This window comes from Rhizopus delemar, genomic scaffold (assembly GCF_000149305.1).
Source record: "Rhizopus delemar RA 99-880 supercont3.6 genomic scaffold, whole genome shotgun sequence".
Taxonomy (NCBI): domain Eukaryota; kingdom Fungi; phylum Mucoromycota; class Mucoromycetes; order Mucorales; family Rhizopodaceae; genus Rhizopus; species Rhizopus delemar.
Window position 1 is genome coordinate 1380552 of NW_027137832.1, and position 20194 is coordinate 1400745.

The window sequence follows — 20194 nt, forward strand, 5'->3', positions numbered from 1 at the left end:
TTAAAGTGTCTTATTAATCCTCTTTTTTTATATTTGGAAATGTTTATTTGTTTGAATAAAGCATGAGTTCAATTTATTTATAATCTCAGTACATGTTTGTTTACGTACTTTGTCTGTGTGGTGAGCACATTTATTTATTTTTATGCAACAAAACAAGGGCCAAATGATACCATCATCTATAAATAACAACCTCCCTGTCTTTTGTATTTATTATTACTGCCAAATACTATAGTGGAAACAGGCTTGATTTAATCCTTATAAAGTAATAGTAAACAATGTGTGTACATGATGATATCGATTTAATGTCATTGATACTTGTTTTTAAAAGTCTACTTTTCAAATAAAAATTATAGCAACTAAATAAATACCCTTTGTATCGTAGTATCTTGGGTACGTTTCAGTGCAGACAACGCTAGCAAATTCTAGCTCAGCGTGTACAACTGAAACACTTTTTTCTTTTCATATGCAAAGGGCTTTGACCACTTTTACCTGACGCATTTATCGCATACGTGATGCTTAATATCAAATATAGTAAAAAGTCATAGTCGGCAATTGCCTTTACTTTTCAAGAATACATTTTGAATGAGAAAAAGTGTGTGCACTTTTACGCTGGAAACAATCAATCAAGCCGACTGATGTGGTTGCTAGTGCCAGAAATAAAGAAAAGAAAAAAAAAAGAAAAAGAAAAAGATGTAATAGGGAATGATTAATGAATGACTAGAGATATGATATATAAGTACCAGTTCATTGAACTACACATACCTTATTTAAACCAAGTAAACCATAGTTATATTCAACGAGTATAAATAAATAAACAAATGATTGTAAACAAAATATTCTCAAGAAGCCACATAAAAAAAAGGACAATAAAGTTGGCCGAATAGATCTTTGAGGAAAGAATAAAAGAACTATTTGACAAAGGTTTTCAACAAAAAAAGGGGGGTAGCCAACGTATTGATGAGTAGGAATGAGTAAACACTTGTGTTTTATAACGAAGACCTTTAAAAAGAAAAAGCCGTTTTTATGGTTTCCAAATCTTATATAATAGCAACTACTTTTTAAAATCCTTTTCACTTTCACAGTCATTAATCAATTTGCAAAAGTTTTTTTTTTTAGCACATAAAGAGCTTTAACCTTAAATGATTGCCTATTAGAAATCAAAATCAAATATTTATGTAAGAGACGTAAAGATAAGAAAGATGGAATGTTTAATGTCATATTAAAGTTGAAACCAACAAACAACAATAATACTTTAAATGGTATTTTCACAAGGCATAGAATAAAAAAGACTGTAAGACAAAAAAGCGACATTTGAGACCATCAAACAATATATGTTTCTTTTTTTTTTAATATATCCATATAAAGCAACCTATATGAAACATCTTGTATAAATACTTGCTCTTCTTCTTCTACTTTTTTTCTTTTATTTAAACATAAAAATGGATACCGTTTTTACCCATAAAATACCTCAAATGTCTATCTCATCTCTTACCTGTTCGCGTGATCCATCAAATATAATACCTTGTTACTTGGAGCCTCCTCGGACAACCTCCAACTTTCCTTTACCGGAACAAAATACCCCACCTCTTTCTCCCTCCTCTTCTTACCACGAAAGACCATTTCACGGAGAACTATCGCTGACTGACAGAAGGGAGCGAAATAAGGCAGCATCAGCAAGATACCGCATCAAGAAAAACACTCAATACCATGAAATGAAGAAAACAATACAAGAAATCACAGCAAGGAACCAAGTACTTGAAACACAATTACAAGAGTTACACAACGAGAACCAAAAGTTAAAATCAGCCACAGATAGATTAAGGAGTCGATTGATGGCAAAGAAATTGCTGGATCAGTGGATACAGCGACAACAACACAGTACACAGCCTTATATTCCACGAAAAGCAGAAATGGACCTTTTGGATGATGATTTGGATAGCCTGTATTCACTTCATGTTTAATAAAAAAAAAATTCAAACTTTGCATCTTTATAAGCATTTTTATGTAAAAGCATCTCATTTTATTAAAAAATAAAAACAAAAATAAATAAAACATAAAATCTTTCTTTCCTTTTTATCTTATCCATGCTGCCATCCTCTGTTATTTGATCCCAAGAAAGAAAGCATGTCTAGTTCAGCAACCTCTTCCTTTGTTAATCGAAATCCAAGTGCCTCTGCATTTTGCTTTACATGTTCAGCTGTCCTTGCTCCTCCAAGAGGGACTGTACCTTTGACGATACACCAATTCAAAGCGATAGCGCTAGGCGCTTTCTTGTATCTCTCACTCAATTTATTTAGTGCACTCAGCAGTCTTGTCAATTGCTCCGTATCAAACTTCATGAATGGTTTCTCACGTCCCTTTGGGAATGGACCAGTAGGCAAGTACTTGCCAGTTAATAACCCCATACCCAACGCTACAAGTAAGATTGAAATTAATATCATTTCAAGTATAAGTGGCAGATAACTTGCGAGAATAGGCCAAGACAATGACCCCCAGTTCATGACAAAGCTTGATGAGACCCGACTTTTCAGGAATTGTACGAATCAAGGAATAAGATACTTGGTTGGAAGCCAAAGAAAGATTTCTTTTTTGTAAAGCGGCATGCATTTGTTTAACATCTTCAATACCATAGTTAGACACACCAACTGCTTTCACAAGGCCTGCCTCATAGGCATCAGCCAAGGCATTGGCTACAATAAAATGTATGATTAATGAAATCGTCCAAAGCCTCATACAGATCAATGTACATCACCAACTACTTCGATACTAGCTGGATGAACAGCTGCATGGATTTGATACAAATCCACTTTGAAAACACCTAGACGAGACAAGGAATCCTTGAGGGCCGAAAGCAAGACATCTGGAAATTGAGTACGGTGAGCATGAGGAAAAAATTTGGTAGCGACCACTTGCTTTGCCTTTTCTTCATCACTGTAGCTTTCTCGAAATCTCTTAATCTCTCTTTCAGATTCTCCATCACCGTATATCTCGGCTAGATCAAATAGAGTAAATTTACTTTACAAAAAATGAGATAGAGAGGAATCATCATCTTTATTTCTTACCTGTATCATAGAAAGAGATACCCAATTCAAACGCTTTATCAAAGGCCTCTTTAGCATCCTTTTCAGCTTTTGGCGTCCATTTCCAAACTAGACGGACAAAAGAACAGTTGAGATACCAGTCTTTATTTATATAATACAATATGTGCCTTTCTTATCACCCCACTGCCAGCAGCCAATAGCTTATAAAGTAGGTTATTTTATCAACATACTTTCTATTTTAATCTTTTTTTTACCAACAGGTGGTATTTCAATGATACCGGCTAGTTTAAGTTTTGTATCTTTAGTAGGAATAATGTCACTTTCTAACTTTATGGTCATTTTTTTTTTAAAAAAAAAAGAAAAAAGAAAAGAAGAAGAAAAAGAGGACAAAGTTACTTTTTTGCTGCTCAGCCCATTCCTGTACAAGCTAATACGTAATCTGCTTTATTGTATGTGGCAAATGGGGAAGATGGCAAGATTTTATTAATGATAGTATCAATCTCTTAATGAAATGCTCTGGACTTTATAGAACACATGCTTTTGATTGACATCCATGTTGTGTACGAAAACAAATTCCGGAAGCACTCTGCGAGGAAAGCCGATATTAAATAGGAAACACGGTTAGACTTCCAATGCATTGTTAAGCGATAATCTCTAGTGCTGCTAGTGAAATGATAAGCAAGGTTCAAAAAAATCTTCTCAATCCTCTTTGTGTCTATTATATGAACTCAAGTGACTCTCTCTTACCGAGCCATTTTGTTACAAACTCCTATCTTGAATCGAAAAAAAGTGCCAAGATATAAAAAGCAGACGAGCTTACACAGTGAATGACGCAAAAAGTTGTTCTACGTCAGTATGAATATAATATTATACTTTGAACTTGTTTAAATCAATTAAACTATCTGATGATTTAATGAATCGGATTCAAGATGATGTCGGCCTTTGCCTTACACTTTTATCTGCAATTCACTATGAATTCCTTTGGAGATCACTATTAAGCGTCGCGTTGTTAAATTAAATTTGTCAATTGCACTGCACGTGTCTTATTCCTTGCTTTGATATTAAACTTATAAGCCATGTTTCTTGGCAAGTGTATATAAACCAAACAAAAAAAAGGGGGGAGGGGGCAACCGTTACTGTACTCTGGCTGTGCAGTTACACATAAACGTCATAAGCAAACCTGTGTCTTCCAAATGTTCTTTTTTATACGTGCTTTAATGAAAATACAAAATGTTTATATCTTTTATTTATAAAAAGTGGCTTTTGGTTCAAGTACGCAGACATACAATGTGTAATGATAATAATGATGAATGTAAAAAGATACTTTTGATACACAGTTTATAGTGTATGTATGCAATATGTATATGTATGCGTATCCGGGGTATATAACAAATTATGCTACTCTAATGTCTTCAAAAGCATCAACAAACTCTTCTTCATCATCATCGCAATCTTTATCGTTTATCTCTAGTTTGGATACGATATGGTCTTGTGATATAATAGTTACAGTTTCATTGAATGATACAGATTTTGAACGTCTCGTCTTATTTATTATCATCTCTGGCTTGATTAGTGATTTTCTTGAATTAAACAAGGTATTTCGTTCTAATAGATTTTGAGGTTTGTTTTTGTTTGCTTCTCCAAGCCAATTTCTATGTTTTAACGCATAAGGTGGGAGGTGATGATCGTAATGTCTTTTAGGTGGAGTAGCAGGTGGTAAGTCTAATAGTTTATCTGTGCTGAGATAAATGGAGAGCAATTGATAGATAGAATTGTCGATTTCAGTGTCTTTTTTGCTTGTTGCTACTGTATTACTATTCGTAGTGGTGGTTGAATGTGTATCATGAAATTTTGGATAAATAAAATTTGATTCGACTACATTCGTACTCATTGCTATTATAATAAAAGAAAAAAGAAAACGTATATCAATAAACAATTTTTTGGGGGAAGAAAATAAAAAAAATGCTATTTATAAGCTTTTTTTTTTTTTTTTTTTTTTTTTGGATAAACATTCTTTCCGGCCGAATGAATCAAGTCAGCCAACCGGCATTTCACCCGATTTCTCAATTTCATTCTTATTTTTTCTAGTGATTATTAAGCAAACGATGTTTCATGTTTTTATAATTCATTATTCACAGTGAGAATATTTGAATTTTTATTGACGTAAAAAATAAGAAACTTTTATGATTCACAACATGATTTTTTTTTTGAAATCAAAGGTTTCACATTCGTGAATATAATCTCGGGTATTCTGTTTTCTCAGTTAAGAAGAGTAACAGAATAAAATAAAAATTATGCGATATATGATTGCATTGTTTTGAAACAATAAAATGTATTCATGACTTCACCTCTTTTTATTTGAATAGAAAAAAAAAATGCTTGTTTAATCATCCATAATTCATTTATGGATTGAGGCTCACAATAATAGATTGCTTATGAACGCAATCAACTTTTTATTTGATGATAAAGTGTGTTTTATATAAAAAATAACAAGTCAAGGTATCAAACACTCATAAGATGGTCAGTGTGTTACATGTGTCACTTGTGAATTATTCTAAAACGGGAAAAAAGAAACCTTATTCTTTGCTTTACTCGGGAATATTTTGGCCGAACTCAACCGACAATAATGTTCTTCGGATAAAGTTTTAATTTCTTCATGTCGTCTGAGATCACTCCAAAAAAAAAAGCATTTGAACAATCTGCACTGAATATCATTCGTAGTGCTTTGTGAAATGTATGATATAAGCACACAATTCATATAGCACCAACCCTCCCTTACATAATAAAGAGGTCAAGAGACTCATTGCTCAACTTGTTACATTGATCGAGAGATATAACATGCCTATTTCACACTTGTCACGCATGGTCGATTAAGCACAACTCTCACTGTAAGAATATCCATTCAAGCAAAGGATTTATATCAAGACCTCACTCAAATAAATAAAAATGTTTAAAGAAATCAAATCATCACTTTTATAAGAGTAAAAACGATAATACCAACACCAAGCTTGATCTGAAACGAACACGGCACAATGCTGCAAAGGAAAAGATCAGATTGTTTGATTTAGAATAAACAAATTATTTGGAAATTCTGGATATCATTGAAATACTTGCAAAAAAAAAAAAAAAAAAAAAAAATAGCATTGTTATTCAGTTTGTCAGGATCTAACAGACAAGTTCATTTCTAACCAGTGAGATGCTCGCCTTATGAAAACAGGCTTTCACAAAGGTTGTAGCTTATCTAAGAAAACTACATCATATTCCTATGCCTAGATCTAGATAGCAAGTGATTAGTATCCGCAACAAGTATTGTCTACCTTTGCAGAAGTTTACAAAACAAAACCACTCTTTCCTTCAATCAAGTTGTACAGCATTAACTGTGCTTCTTTATCAAACTCTCTGTATCATGTTTAGATTATCTAAACAAAAGCCTGCGTGAATTACAATTATTAAATCCAAAATAGCATCAAAGGTAATATTATTCGAATGTATAAGCCACATTATATGCATAAAAAACCAATATTTCCCCTTTTCTGATTTTTTTATTTCTTGTACCTTCACATGTCCAGCACTTTAAAAAATTGTTTACAACGACTTCATTTAAATGAAGATAAAAAATTAGAGAGCGAAGCTCAAGAGATTATAGGTCGATTTTATCCTTTACCACCCAAACTATTTAATAAAGGACCAAATTGTAAACCAGTAATTGCCATTCACCTTGCTTATGAAAGGTAACAGTTGAAAAAATATGTTAAATAAAAAAAACTTATTCTTTTTTTGAATGTTGTAGCCTTCAAATGTACGATTGGAATATCAAACTAGCTGCTGAATTAGCAGGTTGTTCAGTAAAAGCTTATGAATCTGTATTGAGTACAGTTCGTAAACAATTAAATATTTATCCTTCAGTAAAGTTGAGTACGCTCGCTGTTGCATTAGGCTCAACTACAATGCAAACATACGCCAATACACTTTGGGATGATTTCATAAAAAGATATAAAGATACCCTCACTGGGGCAAAGAAAAGCAACATTGATGACGAGCTAAAATTGTCCTGCTGGAAAGGCGCTGTCATGTTCTGTTGTGCTAAAGCATTTGGTGTAAACTATACAGGATTTACACAGAAAGATGTCGTTGATTTTAACTAGAATTTTTCTTTAGGATAAATTGAACAAGGATAAATTACACCAACTCTGTAGCTGCAGTTTAACAGAGCTCAATAGATGTATAAAAATAGTTAATGATGTTTGTTCTAAACAACTAGCCAAGTTTAAAGAACAAAAGTCTACAACATCCAAAAAGAAGAGACTAGTAGAAGAAGCAGAGGAAGAGACCAATAAATCAAGAAAGAGAGCCAACACAACTCCAGTTTCTGGAATTGTCTCAATGATTGACCATCGCGACTATAAATCAACAAGACGTTACAGAGATTATACAGCATGGCACACAAGGATGATCGATCAACTTAAATTACAAATATCAAACCAATAATAAGCATCATACACATGTGTTTCAAAATAAAATGAATTGAATAATAAAAGGACACAGGCTCACTTCATTGCTCTTGCTAATCTTTGCACTTTATTTGTAGTACTTTAAATAACAATGAATTCCTTGTTTGTTCAAAGACAATGAGAATCTTCTTTTTCTTACATAAATTTAACTTGTATCTCATACTACAGGACCAGGAAATAGTGAGGTTCCATTGACCATAGTAATGCAGCACTTCATGAGAAATCCATATTTTAATGTAAAAATAAAAAGTGAATTTTCAAATGTTTATGTGTTTTTTTTTTTTATTGTTATTATTTATTTGCGCCGTTAAATTGGTAAGGTTTCTTTCTTTAACCAAGCTGTTGCAAGCTCATCATGGGCGATAAGAGGACTAAGCTTTGCCAAACACTCTTGGTGATAATCGTTGACCCATTTTCTTTCCGAAGGAGATAATAAATCAACGTCAATCAGATTACGGCCTATAGGTGCAATGGTTACGTGTTCAAAGCCTAAATAACCACGACCACCAAAGTTATTTGGAGTATCAGCTTCTTTGACGATAATGACATTTTCGATACGAATACCAAACTTGCCATCTTCATAATAACCAGGCTCATCTGTTACTGTCATACCTGCAGCAAGAGGTGTATCGTTGTAACTGACACGGATACCAATACCGTGAGGTCCTTCATGAACATTCAAGAATGAACCAACTCCGTGGCCAGTACCGTGCAAGAAGTTCAATCCATCTTTCCAGAGATATTGACGAGCAAAGGGATCCAAGAGATAACCTGTAGTGCCTTTGGGGAAAACAGCTTGATCAATAGCAATGTGCCCCTGAAGCACACGTGTGAAGCATCGTTTCTCATAAGCCGTGGGTGTACCGAAATGAAATGTACGCGTAACATCGGTTGTACCATCAAGGTATTGTCCTCCAGAGTCGCAAAGATAGATTGCATTAGGATCAATCACCTTACAAGTTTCTTTTTCGGGCTTGTAATGAATAATAGCACCATTGGGTCCAGTAGAGGAGATGGTAGCGAATGACAAACCGACATAATGTTCTTGAGCAGCACGGAATTGTTCCAAACGATCAGAGCTCTCTACTTCATCAATTTTCTCATTGGCAAGTAGCTTCTGTTCAAGCCAAGCAAAGTATTGAACAAGAGCAGCACCGTCACGGATGTGACAAGCTCGCATACCATCCAATTCTTCCTTTGTTTTGATAGCTTTAGCATCAGTAATGAAGGATCTTTCCTCTATGACATTGTCCTATCGAACAAGTGCATTAATAAAAATAAAGGAAATCAAGAAGAGTATTACGCCTATTTACCTCGCCTACAGCAACTTCTACTGCTAAACTAGTTTTGTTATTCACTAGTAATTTCTTTTCACCAAGCTTCAATTTGATTTCTGAAAGGGCCTCAAAGAACTCTGAATAAGGTCTAAGGGTAACTTGAGAGGCATCCAAATGAGCCTTAACTTCATCAGTTACTTTATCCAAATCAATATACAAAATGGCCTCGCTCTCCGTGACAACGGAATAAGAAAAGAAAACAGGGTTACATTCAATATCCGATCCTCTCACATTATATAGCCAAGCGATTTCATCCAAAGCAGATACTACGGTACCATAAGCCTTCTTTTCCACAATATGATCACGTAATTCCTTGAGCTTATCCTGGACAGCTTTTCCTAAACAAGAGTAAATGCTACGTTCCATAAATGGAAATAGTTGACCCTTTTGTTTACCTGAATATTGAATGGGTTGCACAAAAATTTTATCTTTTGGAGCCTTTGGTCTTTCTTCACCCCAAGCAGCATCGACCAAGTTTTCTTGAATAGGGACCAGGGATGAACCTATAGGCTTAAGCTGAGCAGAAATCTGATGGGCATCGGCTAAATTGGACAAATAGAATGTATTAAAACAAGTTTATTGCTCTCATATTCTCGGTTTACCTCCACAAATGAGCTTGGGATCAAGTCCAATACGTGAACCTGCACTAATGTTCTGCACAAGTTCATTTTTTCAGTCAACTTCTCTTGTTCTCTTGAAAGTTCAATTCGTACTTACCTTGACCAAATACTCTTGCCAAGTGGGTACACCAGGAAGACCTTGTTTCATCAAAGTCCAATTATCATCAAGCTGTTGAGAAGCTTGTAAAAAGTATCTCCCGTCTGTAAACAAAGCAGCTGTTGACATAGTGACGACAGCAAAACCTTTTCGAGAAATAAAAATGAAAATAAGCAAAAAGAAAACGGACACGCTTTGCTTTGCTTCTTACCTGCAGAACCAGTGAAGCCACTAATCCAGTGACGACGTTGGTCGCATTCAGCGATATATTCGCTCTGTATTTACTCATTGATAAATGCTTTTTCCTTATTAAATTCAGTTTGCAGTTTTACCTGGTGAGCATCTTCTGAAGGTACAAGGCTACACAATAACGTTAGCATGAATGCTATAAGTAATTATTAAAGCAGTTACTGTACAAGACATCAACTTGATGAGATTTCATTTGTGAGCGGAGTCTCGTGAGACGATCAGATGTTTTAACTACCATAATTGTTGTTTTTTCTTTGGTTTTCAAGAAAGAAAAAGAAAAGAATAAATGAAATATTAGACGGTAAAAGAAAAGAAAAAATAATTCAAACTTCGACGTCATACAAGGTTTACTTTTATTAACCGAAAAATCAAACTTCCTTTTTTTCTTTTATTTTAATTTTTTATAAAGCATGTCAACAAATAATATGGATTTAACGGAAGCAAATAATAAAACACAAGCAAGATTTGAAAATAGATCTATTCGCTCTGCTTCACCTTCAGTATTTGCAGAAGGGGTATCCGAAGAGGAAATGAATGATACGCGTTCTCAGTCGGTGGAATCAACTGGATTTGATGCATCCGATTCAAAGAAACGAAGAAGAAAAGCAACAAACAAAAGTAATAACTCGAATAAAAGACAAGCAAATACAAATATAGACACACTCAAACAAGAAGAAAATGATCGTGAGCTCAGAAATTCACCTCAAAGGATATCTAAAGAAGCAAGAGATGCAAAGAAAGCAGAAAGGGAGACGGTCATTAAAGAAAAGTAAGCATAAAAAACTTGTAACGGAAACTAAAGAAGGAAAATTTTATTGTAGACTAGATGAACTGGACAGAATTGAAAAGGCTATCAAGGATGGATCTCATATCAAATATCAAAAGCTACTTTCAGAAATCGAAGAAAAGAAAAGTAGAATGTTGATTGTTGCAAAAATGAAGAGATCTTTAGCAGAGGGAACGATATACAATCTTTATAATTCTCAGAAAGAATGTGCTTATTCACAGCATCATGTAGTCACCTTATCTGTTTTACTGTAACCAAATATACTAAGGATTCTTTTTGTTTAGTGGGACAAACTAATCCTGCGACGATCCATGATTGAAAATGTAAGACGTAAACTGAATAGGTTGGAACAAGAGTATTATGTAGCACATTCAAGTATGTCCTAATCTTTGCTCATGAGCAACTAATTAACGGTCAATTGTTTTAAGGCTATGCAGATGATGAACATGTAACCGATTGGGCTCCACCTGAAAGACCGTCTATAATAAGCTCCCTTACTCTTGGCTTAACAAATGAAGAAGTTGAGCGTGATTTAATATTAGCTGCACAGGGCCCTCAACAAGCTCAATCATCTCCTTCATCCCCTATTGATACCATGTCATCATTAGCCGATCCATATTTTGAAAATGACTTAAAAGATGAAATCAGTAATAAATAGATACGCCCACAAAACTCAACATCATTTTAGGAATTAAATATGAGTGCCAATACACTCTTTATAACCTCACACAGTATTTTAACTTGAAAATAAGACTATTTAGAAACAAAGCCAATGCGTAGAATAAGGCAAAATAGTTTTTTGTTTTCTTGTCAAACTGAAATAATTTTTCTGTATGTTCACCACAGTATTTCAAATATTGTCTGACACATGAGGAGAAAAAAAAAAGATTGCAATTTATTTTCCACGTAAACAAATCTGCGGTCTCGTCCTATATCATTTTTGCATTATTAATTTTTCAAGAAAATGCGAAAAAAAAGAGAACTATTTACAGTATCAACAAATCACAAAAACATTGGCTGCCCTAGAGCACAGTCATTATGGCAAGCTTATTGAGATGAAAACGATGGGCAGGCTTGGTTTTACTGGTATGCATAGCCTAGAATAAACATGAATACATAAGATAATGTATTTACAATAAAGAGATGGAGGAGAGGAAGAGTAAACGAGGTATGATAAAAGGATGGGAAAGATAATGGAATGCGATACGAAAAAAGAAATTTGTCATTAGCTTGTTTCCCGAGTGGATGATGTCTTCCAAGTTGCCATCTACTAACATGCTTTTATCAAATTTTAACATCTTAATTTATTTCTTGGTAATGCCCATGGTTTGGCTTTACTGCTTCAAGAGTTCACATTTACCGTTTGCACTTGCTCATAAAGTTCGATAAAGGCAGCAGAAAAAGGTAAGTACCTTCTAAAGTAACGTCGTTGTTCCTTCTGCCAATGAGCTATATCAGAAGGCATAAAACGCTATATAAATCAGCTTACAAATAAGTTTTAAATTTTAGTAATTAATCGTAATACTTCTCTACCAATGATAAACAAAACTATTGGTGAGTATTAATAATAATGGGGGGGGGGAAACAGCCAAGCTTACCCAGACTAAAATAATGTAATCAGCAGAAATATTACAGGTATTATAGAGTTTATCATCATATTGATAACAGAATAACAAATAATATAGCACTTAGTCCTCAATTATCAATATAAAAGTTAATTAAAAGCTATTAAAAAGAATTATATCGACACTTACCTTTCATGTTCTAAAGTCTATGATAAATATGATTAATTTTGTTTGAAATACCTTTGTAATAAAGATGAAGTTTTTGTTAATAAATTTTATTGTACTGTAAAAAACAAAAGCTAATTTTTAGTCATGTTGGATTCATCTATCATCTTCAAAAAGCGAAGCTAAGGGTCAGTTGTAGTAACAGATATGATGAACAACTCTTGTAAATCTTATGTATTTATTTCAAACATTCTTTGTTTTATGGTTTCTCATATACATAAAGCATAAAAGGTAATGGAAAGAGGTATATTCTATTTTTGTTTGCAATGATAAAAAACTACTGAGAGCTTTACCAAAATTGAAGAAAACAACGGGCTGATTTGAACGGCCGAAGTGAGGGAAGGGACTCTCGATGTTATGGTAATTTTGCTTTTCAATGTCATCAATTCATTTTATTTGAATCTGCATTGTAGACGCAAGTACAAAACACTACCAAACGTAAAGATTAAAGATCCCAGTTTATCCAAAGAGAGTTCAAACCTCCTAGTGTGAGGGTAATTGATTTAATCAATAAAGACAAACTAAATAAAAAAAAGCATTTGTTTTATGTTTGCAAGTGCAAAGATTTTTGTTGTGACAACCAAAGAAACGTATTTTCTTTGCGGTGCCTCAACTTTATCAGCTTATAAATGACAATTACATAGTTTAAAATTACTGTATTTTTGGTTTGAGTAAAAACGAGTTAAGTGTCTTATTAATTAGTACGGAGAGCTTTATCGAGCACTGTCTCGTAATCAACCTAAAAAAGAAATTTACGTTAAGCTATAAATGAATTTGCTTAATAGAAGTCATACCTCACTAAACTCAGTTCCTTGAACTTCAATGGATGCACCAACCAATTCTCTACGAAGAGCATCCTTGCTAGAAGTATATATCATCTTGTGGCGAGTATTGGAGGTATCGGGGGTCCTAAACAATAGGTTTTTAGAATAGAAAAACACGCAGTACTAGTTTGATTTACCATGCAAAAAAAATGATCTTGCTTCGTTGACCTTCTCCAGGTTTTTCATAATCAAAGTCATAAACAGCATATCGAGGCTGATTTTCAGGAAGCTCTTCCAAAAAATCGTCATACGTACTACTCTCAGCAGTCTTATCAATAACAATTTGGGAAAAGTCAGCTATTGTATTTCTATGTCAACACTTGAAGATAACCACTTTTAAAGCTTACCAGTCAATTTGAAGATGATATATTTATAGCTTTTACGAAGCTTAAGCTGGTCAAACTTTTCTTTACATTCAGTGCTGACAATAATACCCGAAGACTATAGTTACATGTTACTTTTTTTCTCATTTTATGGCTATTCTACTCAGGTCCTTCAATTTGGTCTTTCGGTTTGAAATACAGGCCGATAAAAAGACAACAAAGTAAAAAGTGAATTTAAGAAAGAGTAGGCTTACCATAGCTTATTATTTTTTCTATGGAAAAAGGTTCGAAAAAAGCAAGTAATCTACGTGTTTATCGGATATCAAAAACTCAAGAGAGCACGTCATTTGTAGGTCACGTGATTTATGAAAATGAATTTTATCAAGATTTTTTTAAACTTCTTTTGCTTTCTCATCATGTGGAGAACAGGGCCAAGGTAATAATTTATCTTTTTGTTTTATAAAAATTATAGATTAGAATCAGAGGAGATCCAAATAAACTTTTTACTTTAGATATCAAGGCTTGGGCAGTCAACCTTCTTCAGCAACTGTACAATGTCAAAAATGTTTAGAGCGCGGTCATTGGGTAAATAAAAACGCTTAAACAATGTACTTCAAACTTACCCCTTTTAAAAGACCTACCAATGTAAAAAAGATAGAAGTTACAGAAGTAGACCTACTCGAACTCAACAATTAAAAAAGCCCATTAAACTATATCAACCTCAACTTCCAACTGAACTTCAGAACAAACACGGTTTGGCAGATAAAATATTAAAAAAGAAGAAGAAGGAGAGAAAAAGAAAAAGGTATGCTAATCGTTTATTGTATTTGAAAAATAGCATAAACTAATGAATCTATATAGATCATATTCCTCGGATAGCAGCAACACTGAAAGTAGTAGTGAAAGTGATTCAGAAAGTGAGAGTGATAGTGGAAGTAGCACAGATAGCAGTATAAGTTCCTCGTCAACTTATTCAAGCAGTAGCAGTGGAAGCAGAAGTAGAAGTTCTAGCAGAAGTAGAAGCTCTAGCAGAAGTAGAAGCTCTAGCAGAAGTAGAAGTTCCAGTAGAGGTCGCAGTGTAAATCGTAGTGTCAGTCGAAGTTTATCGAGAGGAAGGGGCAGATACAGAGATTCAAGCTATCGCCGTAGAAGAAGGTCTAGTAGTATTAAGGATAGTCATCGCTATATTAAAAGTCGCAGTCGCAGTCGCAGTAGAAGCTTTAACAGAGAGCGAAATTTCCGAAAGGATAGAGGAAGTGAATTTAGAAGTAGAAGTAGGGAGAGAAGTCGCCAAACAAGTACTGGCAGCAGAAGAGCGGCTTCTAGCAGAAGCCGTAATAGAAGTTCAAGTAGAAGTTTGAGTCGAGAAAGGGGCGTTAAAAGGAATTTAAGCAGATCAAGAAGCTTCAGTAGAGATAAAAAAAGATACAGAAGCATCAGTAGAAGCATGAGCCGTGATTCAAGTGGCAGCAGCCGATCAAGAAACAATCACCGAGGTTATTTACGCAGATAATTTTTTTTTATTAAATTTGTTGTAAAACAATTTGAACGTATGTATTTCAAAGAAAACCACATGCTTTATGTTATAGAAAGCAGTGACAGTCGGCAACATAGAATGTATTTTTCTTAACTTGTCGAGCATCATTTTGTGCCTTTACTTAAACAATTTCGACTACGTCATCTCCGAAAGATTGCGTGTCATTAAATGCGTGTTGAGCTTTTTTCTATTGAACTTTTTCTTTTGATCGAAATTTATTGAAATGAGTCGTGGTTCTGGTGCTGGTTATGATCGCCATATTACAATCTTCTCTCCTGAAGGACGTTTATATCAAGTTGGTAAGATAAAATATTTTTTTCCTCAGGAACCTTTTACTTATATTGCTTTAAAAAAAGAATATGCTTTCAAAGCTATTTCCAATAGTGGCATTACTTCAGTAGGAGTACGTGGACGTGATGGATGTGTTATTGTCACTCAAAGAAAAGTTCCTGTACGTTTGTCTTGATAGAATTGAAAGAAGAAAAGAAAATAACATTATGTATTAGGACAAATTATTAGATCCTTCTACCATTACTCATGTATTCAAATTAACACCTAAAATTGGATGCGCTATGACTGGCATGATTGGTAAAAGATGAGCAATTTAAATAGCATGATTTAAATTATTAACTTTCTTTTTCTTGTTTAGCGGATGCTCGTTCTCAAGTTACAAGAGCTCGTCAAGAAGCTGCTGAATTTCGATACAAATACGGTTATGAAATTCCAACTGATATGCTTGCAAGGAGAGTTGCTAACATTAATCAAGTTTATACACAACAAGCAGCTATGAGACCTTATGGTGTTTGTAAATATGATTTATATGTTGCATACACAGACGTATACTCATATTTCTTTTAGCCATGATTTTAATTGGATACGATGATGAATTTGGACCTCAATTATACAAGTGTGATCCAGCAGGTTATTTTGTCGGTTATAAAGCAACTGCTGCAGGAGCTAAACAGCAAGAAGCATTAAACCATTTGGAAAAGAAGTTGAAAAAGAACCCAGAATTAAACATGGAAGATACTATTGAGGTAAAAAAAAAAAAAAAAAAAAAAAAAAAAAAAAAAGGCTTGAAAGGTAATAAAAAAGTTTTCTTCCTTTACGGAAGCTGGCCATCACAACTTTATCAAGTGTGCTGGCAGTTGATTTTAAGGCATCTGAAATTGAAATCGGTGTTGTAACAAAAGAAAACACTGATTTTCGTACATTATCAACAGAGGAAATTGAAGATCACTTACAAAGAATTGTGGAAAAGGATTAAAGTATGCTGTTGATTTAATAAATCAATGTAAACTGTAAAAAAATGTATTTAATATCTTTAAAAAGCTGAATCATCAATATATATTTCACCTGTTCCGTCTTATTACTCCAATTTGATATAAACTCATTCATTATAATACTGTTTCCTGTGGCCTTATGTTGCATTTGCTCAACTCATCGATGAACCGCTTAAAACTGATTTATCAATAAATGGAATAGTAGTTATTATTGCGAAATCTTTATAATTATAACAGTTTCCTTTTGTTATTAAGTCATACAGGCATCGAATCTTTTTGTCTGTTATTATTTCAACTTAAAAATTATTATTCATATTCACACCATTACCTTCTACAACATCAGTTTTTTTTTAAGAAAAAATACATGAACCATTACAATTTTTTATTGGCGGATGGTTTGATGGCGTTCTATTTATTTTTTGTAAATAAGTAGTTTTTTTTTTTTTTTTTTTTTTTTTTTTTTTTTTTTTTTTTTTTTTTTTTTTTTTTTTTTTATAAAGTATAATATAATAGGAGCCACACGTCTGAGAGCGGTGTGAACCAAAAGAAACAGAGTTTAAGCGATGGAACATACTAGTCAAGTTCGAGTCCGCCCCTTTTGAGGGTGGCAAACTGCGACATAGCACGAGTGACCAATTGTTTATCAATAAAAGGAAAGTTGTCAATAACAAATCTCCAATGGGCACGCCAGATAACAGAGAGCACGTATCAGCTGAGAGTCCAGAGATCAATATTGTCAACAAAAGGAAATCGCTGAAAAGACCAGAGGATTGAGCATACATCATCTTGAGTGAAAGTGAGGTGTGGACTAAAGAAGTTGAAGGCATCTATCCATACTCTCCATTTCCTGGGACAGCGCACGAAGAGGTGCTGTAGGTCTTCATTATTAGCAGAGGTTCAATATGTCTTTACAATTTACTGGTAATATTTCAAGTTCTTTGTCTCTGATATTGCGTCTAACAATAGTTTATCATTGTTCTGTAGAACCGGAACTATTACTTTTCACTATGGATCCAAAATATCCATCCGGAAGCGATTTAATCTCTAAATTCATTTTACGACATCCTGATGTCGTCAAAATGATCATTATGACAGTTATAGGTAAAGCACGCCCACTAACTTTAATTAATACAAGTACTGATCACTCGTGTAGACGAAGAGGCGTGTTTTTTATACTCTTCAAGACCCACTAAATGGTCAAATGGAACTAAATCCGATGTTATTTAAGCTGCTACAATAACATCCACCAATTTACCGCCAGTGCTAATTGAGGTGCAACATACAATTACTATGGATTTTATTGGCCGTCTCCTTGGTTACGCACTTTGTATAAAAAAAGAATATAAAGCAAAACCAACTGTAGTTGTATTTAGCACTCATGCTACGCGAAATGATGTTAGCCTAGATTTTAAGGCAACCCCTTCCCCTTTGCCAAACAAATCCTCTGTAAATAATGGGCAGAAAAATGCTTCATCCTTGATCACAACGCGGTTGCAGAGACAACCACAACTGTTTCCCCCCTTAATGATGGCAATCGCCTACTTTTTTTTTCTTCACAAAAACTCTCCTTATTATCAACTAAATGCCAGGATGACCCCACCTTAAAAAATTTGTATTCAATAGCTAAAGAACATGCAGAAACCAAGATCGCGGAGGAAAAATCGATGTCAGAGGTACTGCTTAAAGCTTGTAACTAAACAAATCTTCAGTTCAAAAAAATATTGAATACTTTGAAACCTATGCCAGAAACCGTTTTAACTAAACGGATACGTTCTTACGCTGATGGTGGTGCGGCTTATTCAGAGAGTTGCAAACGAATGTATATAAACAATTCCGATGTGCTCGTGGAGCCTATGCCGCCACCACCCAAGTTGGCTGAATCAGCTAAAAACTTGATGATACCAACAAGCATTTCACTTGATATACTTCGTGATGAGGGAAGTACACCCAAAACAGATATGGAATATGTCCAGCAATATAAAGGAAGTGAGGAAAAAATGGACTGGAAGTCATGCTTTGAGGCGAGAAAGCAAGAAGGTTTTTTGGTTCTTACAGCAGTAGTTCAAGTTTGAAACCGGCAAATAATACCGAATATTAAGTCGGTAATATTCGCTTGAAATTCGACGTTTTACTCGAATATTACGCACGCCAAAAAAACACTTGAAATATCTAATTTTACCTTGATTTCACGTAAAAAAAGAGAGTAATATTCGCATTTTACTTGATATGACAGGCTAGTTCTTTTTTAACGATTACGGGTTTACTTCATGTTATTAGGCGAAACCATATTTATTCATATACTTCTTTACATTCTTATTTGTAGAAAACCTTATCATTTAATATACTTCATTGGCTTAAAAAACAATATATTGGGCTTTAAAACTATACTTTTTATTGGATATATTGAGCTATGGTTTCTATACTTCTTTACGCCTTTCGAATGGCCAAATACTATACCACTTCCACCTTTTGGCAAAATAATACATCAATCATCCACCCATCCATCAGCGAACGTTTTTCTTTTTTTTTTTAACTTACCTTGTTTGAGGTGTAATAAATATGATTAAGGTCAATAAAGCCCTTGTAGGCTGCCCATTTTGAGAAAAAGAGCCTTTTGATGGTTATACGCGTAAAGAAGCAGCAGAAAAGCACATAGAACAGAAGGACTACGGATGAGCTACAGGATATCTACAGAATAGTCTTCAAGTTAAACATCTTGTAGAGCATCGTATGAGAGTTTTACTTACCTTTAAGCTTCATTTTGGCGATATAGACCCAATAAAGCCATTAGTAATCTTGTAAAGCATTTTCTAAATATAAGGATGTGTAAAGTTTGTTTTAATAGTAGTAAAGCTACTCATGAAAATGCCATAAAAGTATAAACAGAAGCATATCAGAACATAATATATAGCCATAAAGAGCAAGCTATTAAAGAATCAACGTACATTTAATGAACAAAACATTAAGTATTTCCTTGACTTATAGCTTTAATACATGGAACCATGAAAATAAACCTTTTAATCCTGCACGTACTACATGGATAATTTATACTATTTACACTTTTTACCTGAAACATGAAGAGGACCTAAAGCAAATAAAGATTAAATTAGATATTTTACTGCAATTTAATGAAATAAGTACCTTTAAAAAAGTTGCATGAAATAGATGCAAAAAAAAAAAAAAGAAAAAGAAAAAATATTTTAAGTAAACACAAGGCACAGAAAGTAACACTGGCTTCAAAATACAATGATGAGGTTTCGCCTAAGAATACAACTTGAAAAAAAAAACATCAGCTATTCTTACCTTTTTAGTATGCTCATCTTTGGCGTAAAAAATAAACTTTTGTTATTTTATATATAGTAGCTTCTTTTAAAGCTATAAACCAATTACAAATATAAATCTTATGCTTATACTTCATTTTCAGTACAAAATCTATGCTTTTGAGTGATTTATTAAGTTTTGAAAAATAGCGGTCTTAAAATCACTAATTTCAAGAGCTTGAAACTCGAGTAATATTCGGTATTATTTGAAGTGATTGCTATTCCCAATTTATTATATTTTTTCTCAATTTTTTTAATTTTTTTTACAAAAAAAGGACAAAGTTTTCGTTTATTGTAATCCATTTATTCAAGTGTTAAACGTCGCGTTTGAAGTTAATTATTTTTATAAATCCTACGTTAGTTTTTCAAATTACTTTAGGTAAAGCGAACTCTGTGGTTATTTTTTGTTTCAGAAAGAAAAAAAGAACCCTTCTTTTTTATTTAATTGTATTGACATTTTTTGTTTTTTACACTT

The 20194-nt window shown here is 33.6% G+C and overlaps 11 protein-coding genes across 11 annotated transcripts; 6 read left to right on the forward strand and 5 right to left on the reverse strand.

The window, feature by feature from the left end:
* Nucleotides 1-1439: 1439 nt before the first annotated feature.
* RO3G_08535 (uncharacterized protein) lies at nucleotides 1440-1961 on the forward strand (the record flags this gene model as incomplete). Its single annotated transcript, XM_067663125.1, has 1 exon — nucleotides 1440-1961. The coding sequence occupies one exon, from the start codon at nucleotides 1440-1442 to the stop codon at nucleotides 1959-1961; it is 522 nt and encodes a 173-aa protein (XP_067519226.1).
* Nucleotides 1962-2442: 481 nt separating this feature from the next.
* RO3G_08536 (uncharacterized protein) lies at nucleotides 2443-3380 on the reverse strand (the record flags this gene model as incomplete). Its single annotated transcript, XM_067663126.1, has 4 exons — nucleotides 2443-2690; nucleotides 2753-2992; nucleotides 3063-3182; nucleotides 3296-3380. The coding sequence occupies 4 exons, from the start codon at nucleotides 3378-3380 to the stop codon at nucleotides 2443-2445; spliced, it is 693 nt and encodes a 230-aa protein (XP_067519227.1).
* A 1054-nt stretch (nucleotides 3381-4434) lies between these two features.
* RO3G_08537 (uncharacterized protein) lies at nucleotides 4435-4932 on the reverse strand (the record flags this gene model as incomplete). The annotated part of the gene is made up of 1 exon (XM_067663127.1): nucleotides 4435-4932. One exon carries the CDS (start codon nucleotides 4930-4932, stop codon nucleotides 4435-4437), a length of 498 nt encoding a protein of 165 aa, XP_067519228.1.
* Nucleotides 4933-6602: 1670 nt separating this feature from the next.
* Nucleotides 6603-7186, forward strand: RO3G_08538 (uncharacterized protein; the record flags this gene model as incomplete). Its single annotated transcript, XM_067663128.1, has 2 exons — nucleotides 6603-6772; nucleotides 6832-7186. 2 exons carry the CDS (start codon nucleotides 6603-6605, stop codon nucleotides 7184-7186), a joined length of 525 nt encoding a protein of 174 aa, XP_067519229.1.
* Nucleotides 7187-7859: 673 nt separating this feature from the next.
* RO3G_08539 (uncharacterized protein) lies at nucleotides 7860-10048 on the reverse strand (the record flags this gene model as incomplete). The annotated part of the gene is made up of 7 exons (XM_067663129.1): nucleotides 7860-8804; nucleotides 8866-9431; nucleotides 9492-9543; nucleotides 9607-9752; nucleotides 9818-9881; nucleotides 9939-9966; nucleotides 10023-10048. The coding sequence occupies 7 exons, from the start codon at nucleotides 10046-10048 to the stop codon at nucleotides 7860-7862; spliced, it is 1827 nt and encodes a 608-aa protein (XP_067519230.1).
* A 217-nt stretch (nucleotides 10049-10265) lies between these two features.
* On the forward strand, nucleotides 10266-11300 carry RO3G_08540 (uncharacterized protein; the record flags this gene model as incomplete). Its single annotated transcript, XM_067663130.1, has 4 exons — nucleotides 10266-10473; nucleotides 10513-10624; nucleotides 10677-10768; nucleotides 11071-11300. 4 exons carry the CDS (start codon nucleotides 10266-10268, stop codon nucleotides 11298-11300), a joined length of 642 nt encoding a protein of 213 aa, XP_067519231.1.
* A 1826-nt stretch (nucleotides 11301-13126) lies between these two features.
* Nucleotides 13127-13836, reverse strand: RO3G_08541 (uncharacterized protein; the record flags this gene model as incomplete). The annotated part of the gene is made up of 5 exons (XM_067663131.1): nucleotides 13127-13171; nucleotides 13227-13341; nucleotides 13394-13553; nucleotides 13604-13697; nucleotides 13834-13836. The coding sequence occupies 5 exons, from the start codon at nucleotides 13834-13836 to the stop codon at nucleotides 13127-13129; spliced, it is 417 nt and encodes a 138-aa protein (XP_067519232.1).
* Nucleotides 13837-14142: 306 nt separating this feature from the next.
* On the forward strand, nucleotides 14143-14661 carry RO3G_08542 (uncharacterized protein; the record flags this gene model as incomplete). Its single annotated transcript, XM_067663132.1, has 4 exons — nucleotides 14143-14164; nucleotides 14234-14384; nucleotides 14441-14529; nucleotides 14558-14661. 4 exons carry the CDS (start codon nucleotides 14143-14145, stop codon nucleotides 14659-14661), a joined length of 366 nt encoding a protein of 121 aa, XP_067519233.1.
* Nucleotides 14662-15339: 678 nt separating this feature from the next.
* On the forward strand, nucleotides 15340-16383 carry RO3G_08543 (uncharacterized protein; the record flags this gene model as incomplete). The annotated part of the gene is made up of 6 exons (XM_067663133.1): nucleotides 15340-15415; nucleotides 15473-15567; nucleotides 15623-15704; nucleotides 15766-15921; nucleotides 15975-16153; nucleotides 16231-16383. The coding sequence occupies 6 exons, from the start codon at nucleotides 15340-15342 to the stop codon at nucleotides 16381-16383; spliced, it is 741 nt and encodes a 246-aa protein (XP_067519234.1).
* A 398-nt stretch (nucleotides 16384-16781) lies between these two features.
* Nucleotides 16782-17453, reverse strand: RO3G_08544 (uncharacterized protein; the record flags this gene model as incomplete). The annotated part of the gene is made up of 3 exons (XM_067663134.1): nucleotides 16782-16807; nucleotides 16974-17207; nucleotides 17399-17453. 3 exons carry the CDS (start codon nucleotides 17451-17453, stop codon nucleotides 16782-16784), a joined length of 315 nt encoding a protein of 104 aa, XP_067519235.1.
* A 685-nt stretch (nucleotides 17454-18138) lies between these two features.
* RO3G_08545 (uncharacterized protein) lies at nucleotides 18139-18471 on the forward strand (the record flags this gene model as incomplete). Its single annotated transcript, XM_067663135.1, has 1 exon — nucleotides 18139-18471. One exon carries the CDS (start codon nucleotides 18139-18141, stop codon nucleotides 18469-18471), a length of 333 nt encoding a protein of 110 aa, XP_067519236.1.
* Between the last annotated feature and the right edge of the window lie 1723 nt (nucleotides 18472-20194).